This window comes from Dromiciops gliroides, chromosome 2 (assembly GCF_019393635.1).
Source record: "Dromiciops gliroides isolate mDroGli1 chromosome 2, mDroGli1.pri, whole genome shotgun sequence".
Classification (NCBI taxonomy): Eukaryota; Metazoa; Chordata; class Mammalia; order Microbiotheria; family Microbiotheriidae; genus Dromiciops; species Dromiciops gliroides.
Window position 1 is genome coordinate 438,999,935 of NC_057862.1, and position 15,254 is coordinate 439,015,188.

General features: G+C 46.3%; 1 protein-coding gene across 2 annotated transcripts in view; it reads left to right on the forward strand.

Moving 5' to 3' along the window:
- Positions 1–8,018: 8,018 nt before the first annotated feature.
- The window catches only part of EEF1A2 (eukaryotic translation elongation factor 1 alpha 2), a 29,863-nt gene continuing 22,627 nt past the window's right edge, over positions 8,019–15,254 (forward strand). Inside the window, exons 1-3 of one of the 2 annotated variants that reach the window (XM_043987695.1) lie at positions 8,019–8,176; positions 10,634–10,893; positions 14,840–15,019. In XM_043987695.1, the coding sequence (XP_043843630.1) occupies positions 10,750–10,893; positions 14,840–15,019 (324 nt within the window). In that variant the 5' untranslated portion in view covers positions 8,019–8,176; positions 10,634–10,749. Of the gene's footprint in view, positions 8,177–8,547; positions 8,687–10,633; positions 10,894–14,839; positions 15,020–15,254 lie in introns of those variants that run through there. The other variant, XM_043987697.1, reaches the window with a different exon arrangement.

Sequence of the window (15,254 nt, forward strand, 5' to 3'; positions counted from 1 at the left end):
ATATTGCAGCCTAAGACCAGTGTGTCAATGTACAAGTATGTGAAAACCAGGGCAAACATCACAAAACATGCCTTTCAGTGGTCAGCTGAGTACATGACATCGGGGAAATAGTGTTAGAATTGGTGTCAGAAGACGTGGGTTCAAATTCTTATCCTGCTACTTGGTACCTATGTGACTATGAGAAATTCCCTGCTTTCATCTGGAAAATGGACAGATTGAACTAGATACTTTCTGAGATTCCTTCCAGCTTGAACATACTGTGATTAATCGGTTTGTATCATGTGTTGGCAGAGTGGGGAAGGGAAAGCCGATGAATACAGTAGAAGGATAAGGGAAAGATTCTGAGGACAAGGGTGGAGATTTGAAGCTCAATCTTGAGCTTTGGGTAGCTCTGGAGAGTCATCTTGTCTTCTGCGCCTCCTTCCAACATGCCCATACACCTAAACACACTGGCCCTGGGCAGGTGAGGCATGTCTCTCACAACATCAAATTGTCTTAAGTGAAGGCATTCATTCTCATACATAGCCCAGGAAGGGAGGTCATTAAAGGGCTGCTTTCTTTTCTTTTCCCTCATCAATTGGGGTGTCAGTCAGTTAATTAATATTCATCATGTTCACTATGTGTCAGGCACTGTGCTAAGCACTGGAGATAAAAAAAGAGACAAAAAACAGTCCTCAAGGAGCTTACAATCTAATGGGGGAGACTAGCAAACAAGTATATACAAACAAGCTATCTCCAGGATGAGTGCAAATAGAGAATATACAAATATAGGACAAATATACCACATAAGTTGGAAAAAGAGAGGGAAGACACTAGAGTTAAGAGAGGTTGGTGGGGCAGCTAGGTGGCACAGTAGATAAAGCCCCGGCCCTGGAGTCAGGAGGACCTGAGTTCAAATCTGGCCTCAGACACTTGACACTTACTAGCTGTGTGATCCTGGGCAAGTCACTTAACTTATTGCCGAGAGATCCTGTAGAAGATGGGGTTTCAGTTGGGACTTAAAGGTAGCTAGGAGGCAGAAACAAGGAGGGAGAGGATTCCAGGCATGAGACACAGCTAGAAAAAATGTCCAGAGTAGAGAGAGCGGGAGTATTTTGTTGATGGAACAGCTAGGAAGACAGTGTCACCAGATCAAAGAGTATGTGGTGGAGAGTAAGGGATAAGAAAACTGGGAAGGTAGGAGGGGGGTGAGGTTATGAAGGGCTTTGAATACCAAGCAGAGGATTTTGTATTTGACCCCGGAGGCAATAGGAAGCCATGGGTAGACCACAGGGTGTCTGGCAAGTCAGCAAGGCCAAAGACTTGACTTATGGAATTTTCATTCCTGAGATCATAGGAGCATGTTCGAGCTCACATATGTGTGGGGTCATCTGAAACCTTCATGATCTCTGACTCCATGAAGTTCTGAGGAAGTTAATGACAGCAAGCAAAGGAATTCTATCAGAGGAAGGTGATCTGTACAGCTCAATTTGGAAGAGCAGAATGATTTGGGGCTCCCAAAGAGGGTGGGGCTTAAGAGAAGCATCAATTACACCCTGAGATGAAACTGCCTGGCTCCCCCACGCTCCACCAGGATGGAACACTTGGAGAACAACGATGTCCCAGCTGTCCTGCATGAACGATGGGGCAGGACAGGATACAGAATCATTCCAAACATCCGTGGTGTTTTTCAAGCCAGGATACTGAAGCTGGAGGAGAAGTGCAGGGAAGCCTGGCAGGAGCTGTGTGGTTCTCTTGTGTTGAGGTCTAGTGGGACAAGCTCTGGCTGCCTCTGATGCTCCCTGGTCACATGTATGACTTTGGATAAATTACTTAACTTCCTGAGGCCTCAATTTCCTCATCTGTAAAAGGAGGGAGTTATACTAGATGGCTTCTGGGATTCATTTTTCCAGCACTAAATCTACAATAATTACTCCCTCTCTTAAATAAAGTTATCTGCTCTTGATGGAGATAATCTGGAGGGACGAAGGGCCTATGATAATAGCTAGTATTTATATAGCACTTTATGATGTGCAAAGTGCTTTGCATGGATCATCTCATCTTATTATTATCTCAACTTTATAGATGAGAAAGCTGAGGCAGACAGGAAATGACTTGCCCAGGGTCACACAGCTAGTAAGTGTCTGAGGCAGGATTATGAACTCGGGCCTTCCTTAGAAGTTTCAGTGCTCATCTAGTGGCCTCCCCCTCCCCAAACCTTTGTCCCATTTTCCCCCTCCAGTATTCAAAATCTCAGAGCCTTCCATTAGCTCAGAAGACTGCCATGGCTGTAATGCAGCTGTCTTCTTTCTCAGGTATACCCTCAGATGCAGTTTGGCTGGACTTGGAGTCAAGAAGATTCTCTCATTTGACATTTACTAGCTGGATAAACATGGGCAAGTCACCTTACCTCTCTGAGTATCAGTTTTGTCATCTGTAAAATGGGGACATTCAGTATCTATTTCACAGGGTTGTTGTGAGCCTCCTATCAGATAATGTAAGTAAAGCAATTTGCCAGGCTTGAATATCCTGTGAGATGTGACTGGATTAATGCCTTCAAGTTGGGGTTGGGGGTTTTGAGAGGTTTTGGGGAAGTTCTCCCTTAGAGGCTTGGGTGACTGAAGAGGACCAGATCTGGCTCAGGAACACCAGCTTTCCATTAGCCTAATTTTAGGGTCCCAACCTCTAATGTGTTTTTGAATGAAGCTTCATTTCTTTTGAGAGACAGAGAATGGTGTTCCAAGGATTTTAACTCTCCTCTGACCTTATGAATACAAATGAGACAATGGTAACAGCTCACATTTACATGGAGCCTTAAGATGTGAAAAGCATTTTATATCTCTTATCTCATTTGATCTTCACAACACCTCCGGAAAGTTTGCAGGGTAGTCATTATTATTGCCATTTGATAGATGGGGAAACGGAGTCTCAAGTCTTAGATTGTCATAAAGCAGCATGTTTTAGGGCTAGAACTTGTCGCTACAGGATAACAGGATTTTGAAGTTATAGGTGACCTTGTTGTTGGTCAGTTGTTTCAGTGTCTAGCCCCATTTAGGTTTTCTTGGCAAAGATACTGGAGTGGTTTGCCAATTCTTTCTTCAGCTCATTTTACAGATGAGGAAACTGAGGCAAACAGGGTTAAATAACTTGCCTAGGACCACATAGCCAGTAAGTGTCTGAGGCCTGATTTGAACATACTTTTTCCCCAATTCCAGGCCTGACACTGTATCCACTGCACTATCTAACTGCTCACAAATGACCACAGAGATGATCTAATTCTTATTTTACTGGAAAGGAAACTAAGGCAGAGGGAAGGGAAGTGACTTACCCAATGTGAGACAGGGAGTAAGTGACAAAGACAGAATTTGAACCTAGGTCTCTCAATTTCAAATTCATCACTCTTTTCACCATGCCATGTCACGTTCAGAAGAAGATGATTTAGTAACTAATGTGGGGAACCAGTGAGCATGGTCCACCATTTTGAATCATTTATTTTTCTTGGAATGGCTATCGAAATGATTATTGAACTTAAGAGTCCGGAGACTTGCCTTTGGATCCTACTTTGGCTCTTTATTAGTTAGGTAAATCATTTAGTCTCTCTCTCAGAGCCTGTTTCTCATTTGCAAAATGAGAGTAATACCTACCTATAGGGCTGTGATGAGAAAATCACTTTGCAAATTGTAAGCTACAAAAATGTGAATAAAGCAAATGCTACTGCGCCTCCTTCCCACCCTATCAGGCCATTTATGGCAATCACTTTGTTTATTAAGTGATGCTGAGCCCAGAGGAGCCCAGAGCCCAGCCCATAGGGCTCATCACCTAGAGCCCAATACATTCTCCAATTGTCTTTCTCAACTCTGAGCCAAGTTCCCAGAAAAATAGTCTGACTCAGAACAACTTCCAGAAGCTAAGAGTCTAGAGCAGCCCAGCTCTGTCCTAAGTCCAGGGCCTTTTGTCCAGAGACCAGACTGCAGCCTGATTCAGAGCCCTGACCCCTGAGTCCAAAGCCCAGCCCCTAGACAAAAAACTCCAAAAGATCCTGGACTGAATCCAGCCTCCTACAACCCAGAGCCCAATCAAGCCTGGAACCTGAAGCTTAGCTCCAGCTCTCCCTTTGCATTCTAGAATTTGCCTTCCTTCTACACAGTTAAACTTGTCACAGGGTAATTCTCTTTTGGCCCAGCAATGGCTGCTGACTGTACAGACCAAAATGAGTTTAACCTGCTCTCATTTCTCTTGCCAGAGAATGCACTTATAAAGGAGCCAGTGGGCCTTCACTATTGCTGATGTTAGCTGGGTGCTATCCATCTCATCCAACTCCAGAGATAGCATGTTCCTCATTTAGCCTGACTGACTGCATTTGTGAGGAGTGTTTTAGATTGCCAACACCCAGCTTCAGTGTGTTGCCTGAAGGAAGCAGTGGACTCAGGGGTCCCCATCCTGTTCATTAAATTGTCCCATTTTAGTGCCAGAAGGAAGACTTTCCCTGAGATTTTCAAGGTCTCTCCAAGGGTCTGAAGAGAAGCTTCAGCCACGATAAAGTTCCTTTGAAGGCTCTGATGCCAAAGATGGTTAGTGCTTCATTTCTAACTTTTGTTTTGGAGCCAAGCCACTTTAATTAAATCCCACATCCTTTGCTTCCTCTCTGAGCCTTACCTCCCATTGTGGTGACATAGCATGTCATAGAGAACCAGACTCTATAAGAGGTGAAGTCACCCTTCTGTTAGATGGAAGCTGGCCAGCCATTAAAACCCCACTCCCCCCACAAAACAACAATTGGGCAGTCTGATCTCAAACTAAATGGTTCTTGGATGGGAGGCATTAAAATACCAATTATTCCAATAGTAATGGTTCCTATTTTGCTTATTTGAAGAATAATAGAAAATTTTCCTCACCATATTCCTGAGGATATGACACAATCAATCAGCAATAACTTATTAAGTACCACCTGTGTGCCAAATACTGTGCCAGGCACTGAGTATCTGAACATAATGAACTGAACCCTACTCACAAGGAGTACTATTACCTTCACTTACAGGTTAAAAAACTGGGATTAAGAGAAGTGAAGAGACATATTGGTTTATAGGGTTTGAAATTGGAATGGAACTCACAGATCAGACTGTCTAATCCCTTCATTTACAAATGAGGGTACTGAGGACCAGAGAGCACCAGTGGTTTGGTTGTATTCGATATAGCTATTTAGCAGAGTCAAGATTCAAAACCCAGCGAGTGTTCTGATACCATACCTATTGCTGTTGCTATGTTGGTCCATGGCTGCACAGGTATTATATATGTGGTAGGTGCCTAGATCTGACCTTTGGCTTCTTGACTCCAAGGACCAGACTCTTCCCATCATGCTTCCTTGGCTCTAGTGACCTGGGTTATAATAGTTTCCCTTTTTTGGATTTTCTGATCTCAGAGCTCTGGAAGGGCCCTTGAGAAGACATTTGGTCCATCCTACTTCCCTTGGATATGATTTTTTTCCCAATCATCACAGAAACACAGCTGATACTCCTTTACCTAAAAGTCATCATATACAAGGTCTCCCAGAATGGAGAATAAACTGAGAGGCTGCACATGCACATTCTTTGACCTGTTGAACTCTTGTTAAATACAATTCCTTCCTGTACATTGTAAAGTTTTTTTTCCTGCAGTATTTTTCACTTATGTATTGTTGGGGCCAAATTTGATATAGGGAGAGTTGAGTGGCTCGCCGTAGTATTGGGGTCCTCTAGGCTCAAAGGTCCCTCCCCTCTGAACTGCCTTTTTAGATATTTCTCCCAGGCCAATAAGAAAGGAGCCTAACAGCCTCTTTCCCACAAACAAATCAGGTTTTATTAATGGGAATAAAATAAACAGAAAAGGTGAAATTAATAAAATCAAAGACAAGGGAATAGGGAAAAAGAAAAATGGATAATCCCCCTAACTCTAACCTAAGTCTATACAATCCCCAAACTCGCTTCCAGTTCAGTTAATTCAAAAGAGCAGGGATCATATGTTAACTCACCACCTGGGGTCCATAGCTTCAATAGGAAACAGCTTTGCAGTCAGGGCCCAAAGGACAAACTGCCAGGAAAAAACCTCTTTCTGCCCACTCCTGCAGCTCACACCACCAGAAAGAGACTGAGCTCCTCTCAGTGAGCATTTACTCTCCCTCCCCCAAAAGGGGAGGTCCTTCAAACTGCCTGTGGAGAGCGGTTTCTCCTGCTGATATCAGCAGCATATGGCACTCAGGACAGGCCAGGTGTGGCCCATCCCAATCAATCTGCCAAATTCCATTATTTACTACATTATGTTCCTTATCTTTCCAGCAAGAGTATGAGCTCTTTGAGCTCAGGGACTAGGTCTTATTCATGTTAGATATGCATCTTATCCATTAGCGTACACATAGTAGGTATCCAATAAAGACTGGTTTAAAAAAATGAACAAATGAAGGGCCTGAGTGCTGAAGTGGATAAAGCCTTAAACATAGTACTATTCTTCATGGCTAGAAGGCTTCAGGATTATAAATTCTGGTATTTGAACAAAAATGTATTAATGGGGGCAGCTGGGTGATGATGCAGTGGATAGAGCACTGGCCTTGGAGTCAGGAGTTCAAATCTGGCCTCAGAAACTTACTAGCTGAGTGACCCTGTGTAAGTCATTTAACCCTGCAAAATGCCTCCCCTGGTAAAATGTATTAATACTTGCAAATGCAAGTTGTAACAGAAAAACCATTGAATTTGGAGTCAGAGAACCTGGGTTCAAATCCCAACTTCGTAACCTACTACCTGTGTGTATTGGTCAAGCTGCTTCACCAATCTAGACCTTAATTTCCTTATCTATACAACAAGAGGGGTAGACTAGGTCATCTGTGATGTTCTTTTCACTTCTTAATCTAGGGTCCTATTCTGCTTTTAAAGCAACACTCATTGATTTGCCTCTTCAAACATACCTTTTTTCCTCTCCTCCTTTTCTATATATGATAAATGTGCTGGTACGTTTTTGGGGATGTACATTCAACTCTCAAGAAATGGAAGTAATAGAGGGGTCTCTAATGTGGATAACCCAAAGATCATTTCCCCCTGTCTTTAGAAACCATCCTTTTTTTTTCCTGTCAGCATTAGCAGGCTTTCTTTTCTTCATTATACTTTACTGGGGCTTATAATGTAAGGAGTCTGCCTTCTTTGAGCTCACATTGACTGATGGGGGGAAGCAGGCATAAGTTGTTGCTATGTTGGAGGGCAGAAGAAGGCAGACTGGGATAAAAATGCAGCCTCAGAGAACCACCAAGTGGCCTGAGGATGTTCACACAGACAATACCAAGTTAACTGAGTTCACAAGATGGAACCTCACTCAAGGCCTTGCACAAAGTAGGGGCTCAGTAAATATTTATTAAATGAGTGAATGAAGGATTCCAGTAGGGGAATCTTTCCCTGCAGCAGCGATCGACACCCATGGAACACCTTGGCCCCATCCCTGAAGGCTGGCTTTACTCAACCTCAATTCTAAGGCTTGGAATATTGTACGTTAAGTCGGCCCGGTCCGCAGTTCGTCAGCCTGAATCTCCCTTGGGCTCTCTTTCTGCCCTTGTTTGGGTTTCTTCCTTTCCCTTCATCAATATCCTCCTCCTGTGCCTCACTGTCTTCTAGCCTAGCATTGTGTCATCATCCTTGTCCTCAGGGTCCTTTTGGCCTCTTTCTTTAACTTGTCAATTCCGCCCCCCCACCCCCAGTCCTCCCCTGCATCTTCTCTCGCCTCCTCTCCTCCTTGCTTCCTCTTCTCTACTAACCTTCTGCTGTCTCTGTCTCTATCTGTCTCTAACTGTCCCTGTCTCTGTCGTTTTAAGGGAGTTTAATTTCATTTTCTCCATCATCTCTGTTTTCCTGTCTCTGTTTCTCTCGGGCCCTCTCCTTGTTTTTCTTTCTGCTTTCTCGGTTTCTCTCTGTCCTTCCATTCCTGTCTTTCTGTCTCTCCATCCAGCCTGTATCTCCTCCCTCCTTCTTCACCCCCCACCCCCCGCCCCCGGCCGCCGCCTCCGCCTCCTCCTCCTCCTCCTCCTCCTCCTCCTCCTATCTCTCCAGCCCTGTACCGCATTGCTGTAGTACAGGGGGTCACTGCATTGCGCCGTCACCGTCAATAGGTGGACCCCCTCCTAGGGAGATAAAACCGCCAGAGCCGGCGCCGCCAGTCCCTCTGGCTGAGACCTCAGCTCCGGGTAAGATGGCTTGCGCCCCCTTCCCTTCCCCTCGGGAGGCCTCCTCGTAATGAGGGCAGCCCCTCTGCTCTGCTCCAGGTCCCCGGGGACTGGGAGGGGCAGGAGCCCAGGATGGGAGAAAGCGGGGATGGAACAGAGAGAAGGCGAAGGCGCAGAAGTAGATTATTTTGGGAATGGGGGGTGCTAGGGTTCCCCACATCTAGTGCCCTGTCCCAGTGATTGCGGAGAGGGGAGAGGGCTGTGGGCGTTGGGAAAGGACACCTGCAAGATGTGAGAGCTCGGGGCAGCAGCCGCAGCTCGGGATGGGTCGTGCTGCGTCGTAGCTTGTTTATCTCGTTCTTAAAGCGAGGTGCGTCTTTGCGGGGTCTCCGGGGAGCCGGAACCCGGGCGAGCGCAGAGAACACAAGCAGAGGCAGTCTTGACCTTGCGGCTCTCAGAGCGTGGTCCCTTTGGCTTCCCCGAGGAGGGGTCTGGGACCAGGGCCTCCCCAGGGTCATCTCTGCTTTCCCGGTAAGACAATTGCTTGTCAGCCGCGGGGGATTCTCAGAATGGCAGGCTGACGAGATCGAGAGTGGGGTGAGGAGGTGGCGGAGATGGGTGGTGGGTGAGGGAATGGGAATGGGTCAGGCTGACCTGATCTGGGAACTTAAAAATACCCCTCCCAATCTCCCCTTCACCAATCTTTCAGGGTGCCTACTCTCTCCCCAACGAATATCTTAGGCTTCTCTGAGTCCTAGATATCTGAGATGTGTGCGTTCGTTTGTCTGAATTTTTATGCGTAGGTCTCTCTGTGTCTCTGTCTCGGTGTCTGTCTCTCTGTTTCTGTCTAGGTGTCTCAGTCTCTGTCTGTCTGTCTCTGTCTCTCCCCTCCTCCCCACCCCAGCTAGAGTGCGGGAATCTGAAAAGATGGATATCTCTACCATTAGAAAAGTGTCTGTGGGGGAGACAAGTGGGAGGAGGTTTTGACAGGACCCTAGGGAACTGTCATCCTTTGGCGTCTTGGATTTGGGAACAAACTCTGTCTTCCCAGATCCTTGGCACCATTTGGATCTCAGTAAACCTCAACTCTGCATGGCTAGGATAGGAGCTGACCCTAATTCCTGCCAAGAGGTCACTGTGGAGCATACCTAGACTTCCTCTCTTCCCAACCAGGAGCTGCTAGGGCCAAGCAGGCTTGTGTGGTTGGATTTTTTGGCTCCTCTGGCTAGCCCTGACCCTTCAGCTCAGACCCAAGGAGAAAGGGCCAGAGCTGAAGCTATTTTGAGTTGTGTCCTTATCTGGACAACATATTGTCACTCAGGTCATGAGCTCCCAATATTGCTTTGGGGAGGGGGAGTGTTGGAGAAGAAAAAAAAATGGCTCCCTTTCCAGTGTGTGTGTGTGTGTGTGTGTGTGTTTAGGTTTGGTGGGAAGAGAGGACAGCAACCCTGAATATCTCATCAGGGAAAATGTGTGCATATCAGAAGGAGGTAAAGTCTATTTTAGCTGTATAGGAGGAAGGCAGAACTTAATCCTGTTCTGAGCCCCATCTCTCCTGATCCATGTGGTGTATGTGTGTGGGGAGTGGGGGTGGGGGACAGATGGAAGGTTGTAGGGCAGGTAAAGGTTCCTGGAGCTGGAGTCCAGGGGTATCAGTTGTTACCATGATGAGACAGGAAAGCTGCCCTCATTCCCAGAAATGACTTGGCCCAGGAAGACTGAGAGGCTCACTCTTGGGGTGGGGATGGGGGGTTTGTAACTCTCATTTTTTTTCCAAGTGGGTTTAAGCACAGTCACAATGAGGTCAGGTCTCAATGGGCCCCATTGCCCAATATTCTTGGACCCCAGTTAAGTGAGTCAATTAGGACTGATTAGAGGTGGCTGATTTCCTGGTTTGGGTTCCTAAATTATTCACCTGGATAATTTTGAACAGGAATAACTCAATTGCCCACAGGGCTCTATAACACTCCCTTGCTGCCTTGAGGGGGCGGAGGGGGGGGAAGAGGAGAGAGACACAGGAGAGAGACATAGAGAGTGGAGAGAGACAGACAGAGAGACAGACAGAGACACAGGAGAGACAAGACATACAGAGAGACAGAGACAGACAAAGAGAGACAGAGATTGAGAGAGGGAGACAGAGAAAGGGGTGGAGGAGAGACAAAGAGAAGAGGTAGATACACAGAGGAGCAGCAAAGAGAAATAGAGACAGAGATAAAGGGAGATAGAGCAGAGATACAGAGAGACAAGATGGGGGAGGGGAAAAGAGGGAGGGAGGGAAGAAGGGAGAGAGAGAGAGAGAGAGAGAGAGAGAGAGAGAGAGACAGAGAGACAGAGAGACAGAGAGACAGAGACAGAGAGAGAATGAGAATATTCCTAGGCTGTGCCAGCACTAGAACTGCTGGCAAGGTCTTCCTGCCCTGGCTGGAGCTTTTGTTGGGGACTCTTTTGAGCCTCTTTGTTGCCTATTTTCTCTTCCAGCCTACACAGAAACTCGGCTTAGTTTCCACTGTCTGAAGAGCCTCTGCCCCACCCAGTATCCTAACCTTTTAGGTTAAGTTGGCCCCCTACCCTGCCCCCAACACACACCCTTCAAGATGGGTAAGGAGAAGACCCACATCAACATTGTCGTAATTGGCCATGTAGATTCAGGCAAGTCCACTACCACGGGGCACCTCATATACAAGTGTGGGGGCATTGACAAGAGGACCATTGAAAAATTTGAGAAGGAGGCTGCAGAGGTAAGCAAAACTACAGTGATTGGTTGACTGCCTCTATTACCTATCCTCTCTTCTTCTCCTTTCTCTCTTATCCCCATGCCCTTCTCTTCTCTTTTCCTTCTATCTCCTTCCCCTTCTCCCTCTTTACCCCATCCCCTTCTAGTCACCACTCTTCTTCCTTTCCCTCTTCTTATCTCTATTCCCTTCCTTCTCTTTCCCTTGTTCTCTTTCCTTTCCACCTCCCCAGTTCTATATTTTTCTCTTTCTTCCCGTCTTTCTCTCCCTTCCCATTCTCTTCTCTCCTCTTTCCCTCTACCCACACCTATACCCTCTCTTCTTTCTTCCCTTTCCCTCCCCTTTCCTTTTTCTTTTTCATGTCTTCTCTCCTTCCCACTCCTACATTTTTCTCCCCTGCTCTCCCTATTATCTTCCCTTATTTCCTCTCTTCTCTCCTCTTTTCCTTTCCTACTCCTATACATTCTCTTTCTTTTCTCTTTCCCTCCTCCCTTTAACTTGTCTTTTCCATGTCCTCTCCCCTCTCCCTTTCCCTTCCCCCATTCCTCTACTTTCTTCTCTCTTCTTCCCTTTTCCTTGCTCTCCTTCCATCCCCTCCCTCCTTTTCCTCTACCCACTTCTATATTCTTTTCTTCTGCCTCTCCTTCCCTTCATTTTACCTCCTCTCCTCTCCTTTCCTCTCCTCGTCCCTCCCCCTTTCTTTTTCTTCTCACCTTCCCATTTCCCCTCTCCTCTCCTTTTCGCTTCCTTTCCTTATCCTCTCCTCCTCCCTCCCCTGCCCTCACAGGACTGGTTTTCTCATAGACAGAGCAGATCAGTGGGCTTGACCCCACTCCATTCTAGGGCTCATTTTACCTCTTTTGAAGGTAGGACAAATGTGTGGCTTTGTATGTTAAGTACACAATGCATGAAACCTGGCATCTATGAGTCTATGATATCTCCTGAGTTCTGGCTGGAGGAAAAATGCAGCAGTAGGAGAGCAGGGCCCCAAAGCTCTGAGTCCCCAACCTGCACCAAGGGACAAGGTTTAAGATTAGGGAACTCACTGCCCTACTGTGCCCCTAGGAGCCAGACCTGGCTGTTTATCACTTTGCAGCTGAGTTTTTCAGGCTGTAAGTGGAGCTGGGAGCCTTCGGCCATCAATGCTATTGGGTTTGCTCTGCAGAGGAACCCAAATAGCCTTCCACAATAATTACATCTGACTTGATTGCTAATTGACTCAGTAAACAGAATGGTTAGTGGTGTTCAGAAGGAGCCTTGTAAGCCATAGGTACTTGATAAATATTTGTTGATTTTATTCAATTCAGATCAGAATCATCTTTATCATGCTGGTAAAAACAAAATCCCTGAGGTTTCCTCCATCTTCCCTAGACAACCATTCCTATCTGGCAAATGAAGGCAGAGGCTGATGTACCCAAAATGCTGATGGGTTGGGCAGTTCCTCACCTCTCCCAGGGACCAGGCAGAATATGCAGGACTCAGAGTTACTATTAATAGCTGATTGACTGAGTTTCCTGACTCCATTTTCTGATGCTGAGCTGGGAAAGGTTTTTCTTTCACAAGGTTGCATTACTAGGAAATGGAGGCCCAAGTGCATCTAAAAAGCCAGACTGCAACTTTGCCCTTTGCCAAGACTGGGGAAGCTGCCCGGATGAGGGAGCCCTGAAGCAGCTGCTGGGTAGGGGTGGGGTGATGGAGGAAGACTGGGAGTTTGTCAAAAGTGGTGGCTCTGAGTCTTGCTGCCCACAGCTCACCTTAGCTAAGCTGAAAAGCCCTGTGTCCTTCTGGGCAGAAGACAGTGGTATCCTTGTATGCAACAGTCCAGGAGTGGATTAGTTTAAGACTGTTTGAGAACTTGGAACCTGGCTTAAGTTTGGCATGGCTAACTTCAGAGTGCTCAGATGGAGGGGGCTCCTTTCTTGAGCAGAGATGGGGACTCACTGGGTCATGGAGGTGAGGCCAGGGGGTCTGTAAGTGTCGCCAGGGGTCTCTGTGGCTAGCAATGGGTGTGGCAGAGTTGGTCAGATGGACCCAAGGGAAGAACTTTTCGAGGTGCCAGGTTGCGTTTAATAACATAGTTGGGTCTCTCAGGACCTGTGTGCTGAGGGAGATGATGGTCACATGCTTGTAACAAACTGCCTCATAAGCTTTTTGGTCAATTCCCTATGGAAAACCTGGCACCCAGATGTTCTCAGCTGTTTGTCAGTAACTAGAGCATTAGAAGTGGCACTATCTCTTCCTTTGAAGCTACTGCTTTAGGAAAACTCAATGGCATTTGCACTGGTCTTTTGGCTGAAGGCCTCAAAACTGCCTAATCTTGGGTTATAAACCCTTTAATCCTGCCATGTCATCCGAACTGTGTAGTTCCCCTTTCCCCTCCCTATGTTTCCTGCATATGCCGAAGAAGGAAGAAAGTCACAGCATGCATGAGAAGGCATGTAGCTCACTCCAAAAGCTGAGCCTTGCTTCTTTGGAAGGAAGGCTTTGCACTCTGAGGAGAGCAAATCCCATCTTGGGGCCCTAACCCCAACCACCTGTGCCCTGAAGCATATGCTCACTCAGCTCAGCTCTGGCCCGTAGCAGCTACCGGATGCTCTAGAAAAGTTGATTATGGACTGCTGATCCCTCTCTCCATCCATTTGAGGCTCCGCCTTCCTCTGGTACTCCAGGATTCATTGCTAACCTGATGCTGGGTTCTACTCAGAAAGGGGAAGCATCTCACCCCACCCCTACTCCCACCCCCCTTGGTTCTGCTTTTGGGCCGAGCAGCTGAGGCTAGTGAAGGAATCATGATTACTACTTTGTGAAACAGACTGGACCTGGAAAAGGGACAGAAAAAGGAAGCCACAGATCTAAGTGAAGATCTTTGTCAGGAGAGTGGTGGCAGCAGATTGTAGTGGAACGAGTGATGGACCTGCTGGCATCAGGAGAATTGGGGTCACGTACTGATTTTGCCGGTCACTGTGTGATCTTGGGCAAGTTATTTTTCCTCTCTGGCCCTCAGTTTCCTCCTCTTCAAGTGCCTGGGGTTGGATCTTTAAGAATTCTTCAAGATATAGCATACTAGGACTTTAGAAGAAACTGGAAAATTGGTCAATGTTGCATTAATTTATAAGATTTTAACAGATGTTTAATAGGTGGAAATACCTAGATACATTATCATTCTTGGATTGATGCAGTATAACCCCTGACCTCTGAAGAAAGCAGGCTGCCTGGTAACATCCATGAATTTGTTTATCTATCTTTGTTTTAATTCTTGTGTGCTCCAGTTTGCTCCCCCTACTGGGGTATTTTTGAATGAGCTCTAGTTTCAGAAATGCTTCTGACTTGGCAGTTGTATGAGGGAGGGGAAGGAGGAGGGGGAGGAGGAGGGGGAGGAGGAGGAGGAGGAGGAGAACACTATATTTCATGTTTTTCTAGATCTGGAGCTAAAAGGCACCTCAGAGGCCATGGTCTAAGACCCTCCATTTACATATGAAGAAACTGAGGCCCAAGCTAGGTTTAGTGATATGTTCCTTGCCTTGCCTAAGGCCATGAAGGGAGGAAGCCTCAGACCATGGGATTTGAACCTAAAACCTCCGACTCCAGAGCCATTCTCTCCAAGTTGCCTTCGTAGAGGAAGGGAGTCGAGCCTTAAATATCATGTAGTACAGTCCCCTCACTTGACAAAGGAGAGAGGTCAAGAGAAGGAAAGCAAATTGCACAAAATCACACAGCTAATTCCATAACTGAGACTAGAATTTAGGTTTCCTGACTTGTAGTCTAGTGTTTTTTTTTTCCTTGAAAACAAACTGCTTTCATTTCCCAAGATGCAATTTTTTTGTCGTTAGCATTTATTATCAATCACATGAGAGACCATGCAGGATCCAGTGCCTCCTAATGTACCATGTTGTTGTTTCTTTCCAAGGCTAACTTATCTCTATTATTTCTTCCTGTCTTGACCAATGTTTAGATGGGCAAAGGCTCCTTTAAGTATGCCTGGGTCCTGGACAAGCTCAAAGCTGAGCGTGAACGGGGGATCACCATTGATATTTCTCTCTGGAAGTTTGAGACGACCAAATACTACATCACTATCATTGATGCTCCAGGACACAGAGATTTTATCAAGAACATGATCACAGGAACTTCCCAGGTGGGCAGTTACTCTGGCAGGTGAGGGGCAGGTGGGGAAAATTAGAGGGGGAACTTGAGGAGCAGGGAATGGACTGGAGAAAGTAGATGCTGGAACCTTTTGCTGTAATGGTGCAAGCTCCATGAATAGTGATAATCATAATAAGTAATAATGATGATAATAAGTGGCATTTATATGTTACCTACTGTATACCAGGAACTATGCCAAGAACTTTATAAATATTATCACATTTAAT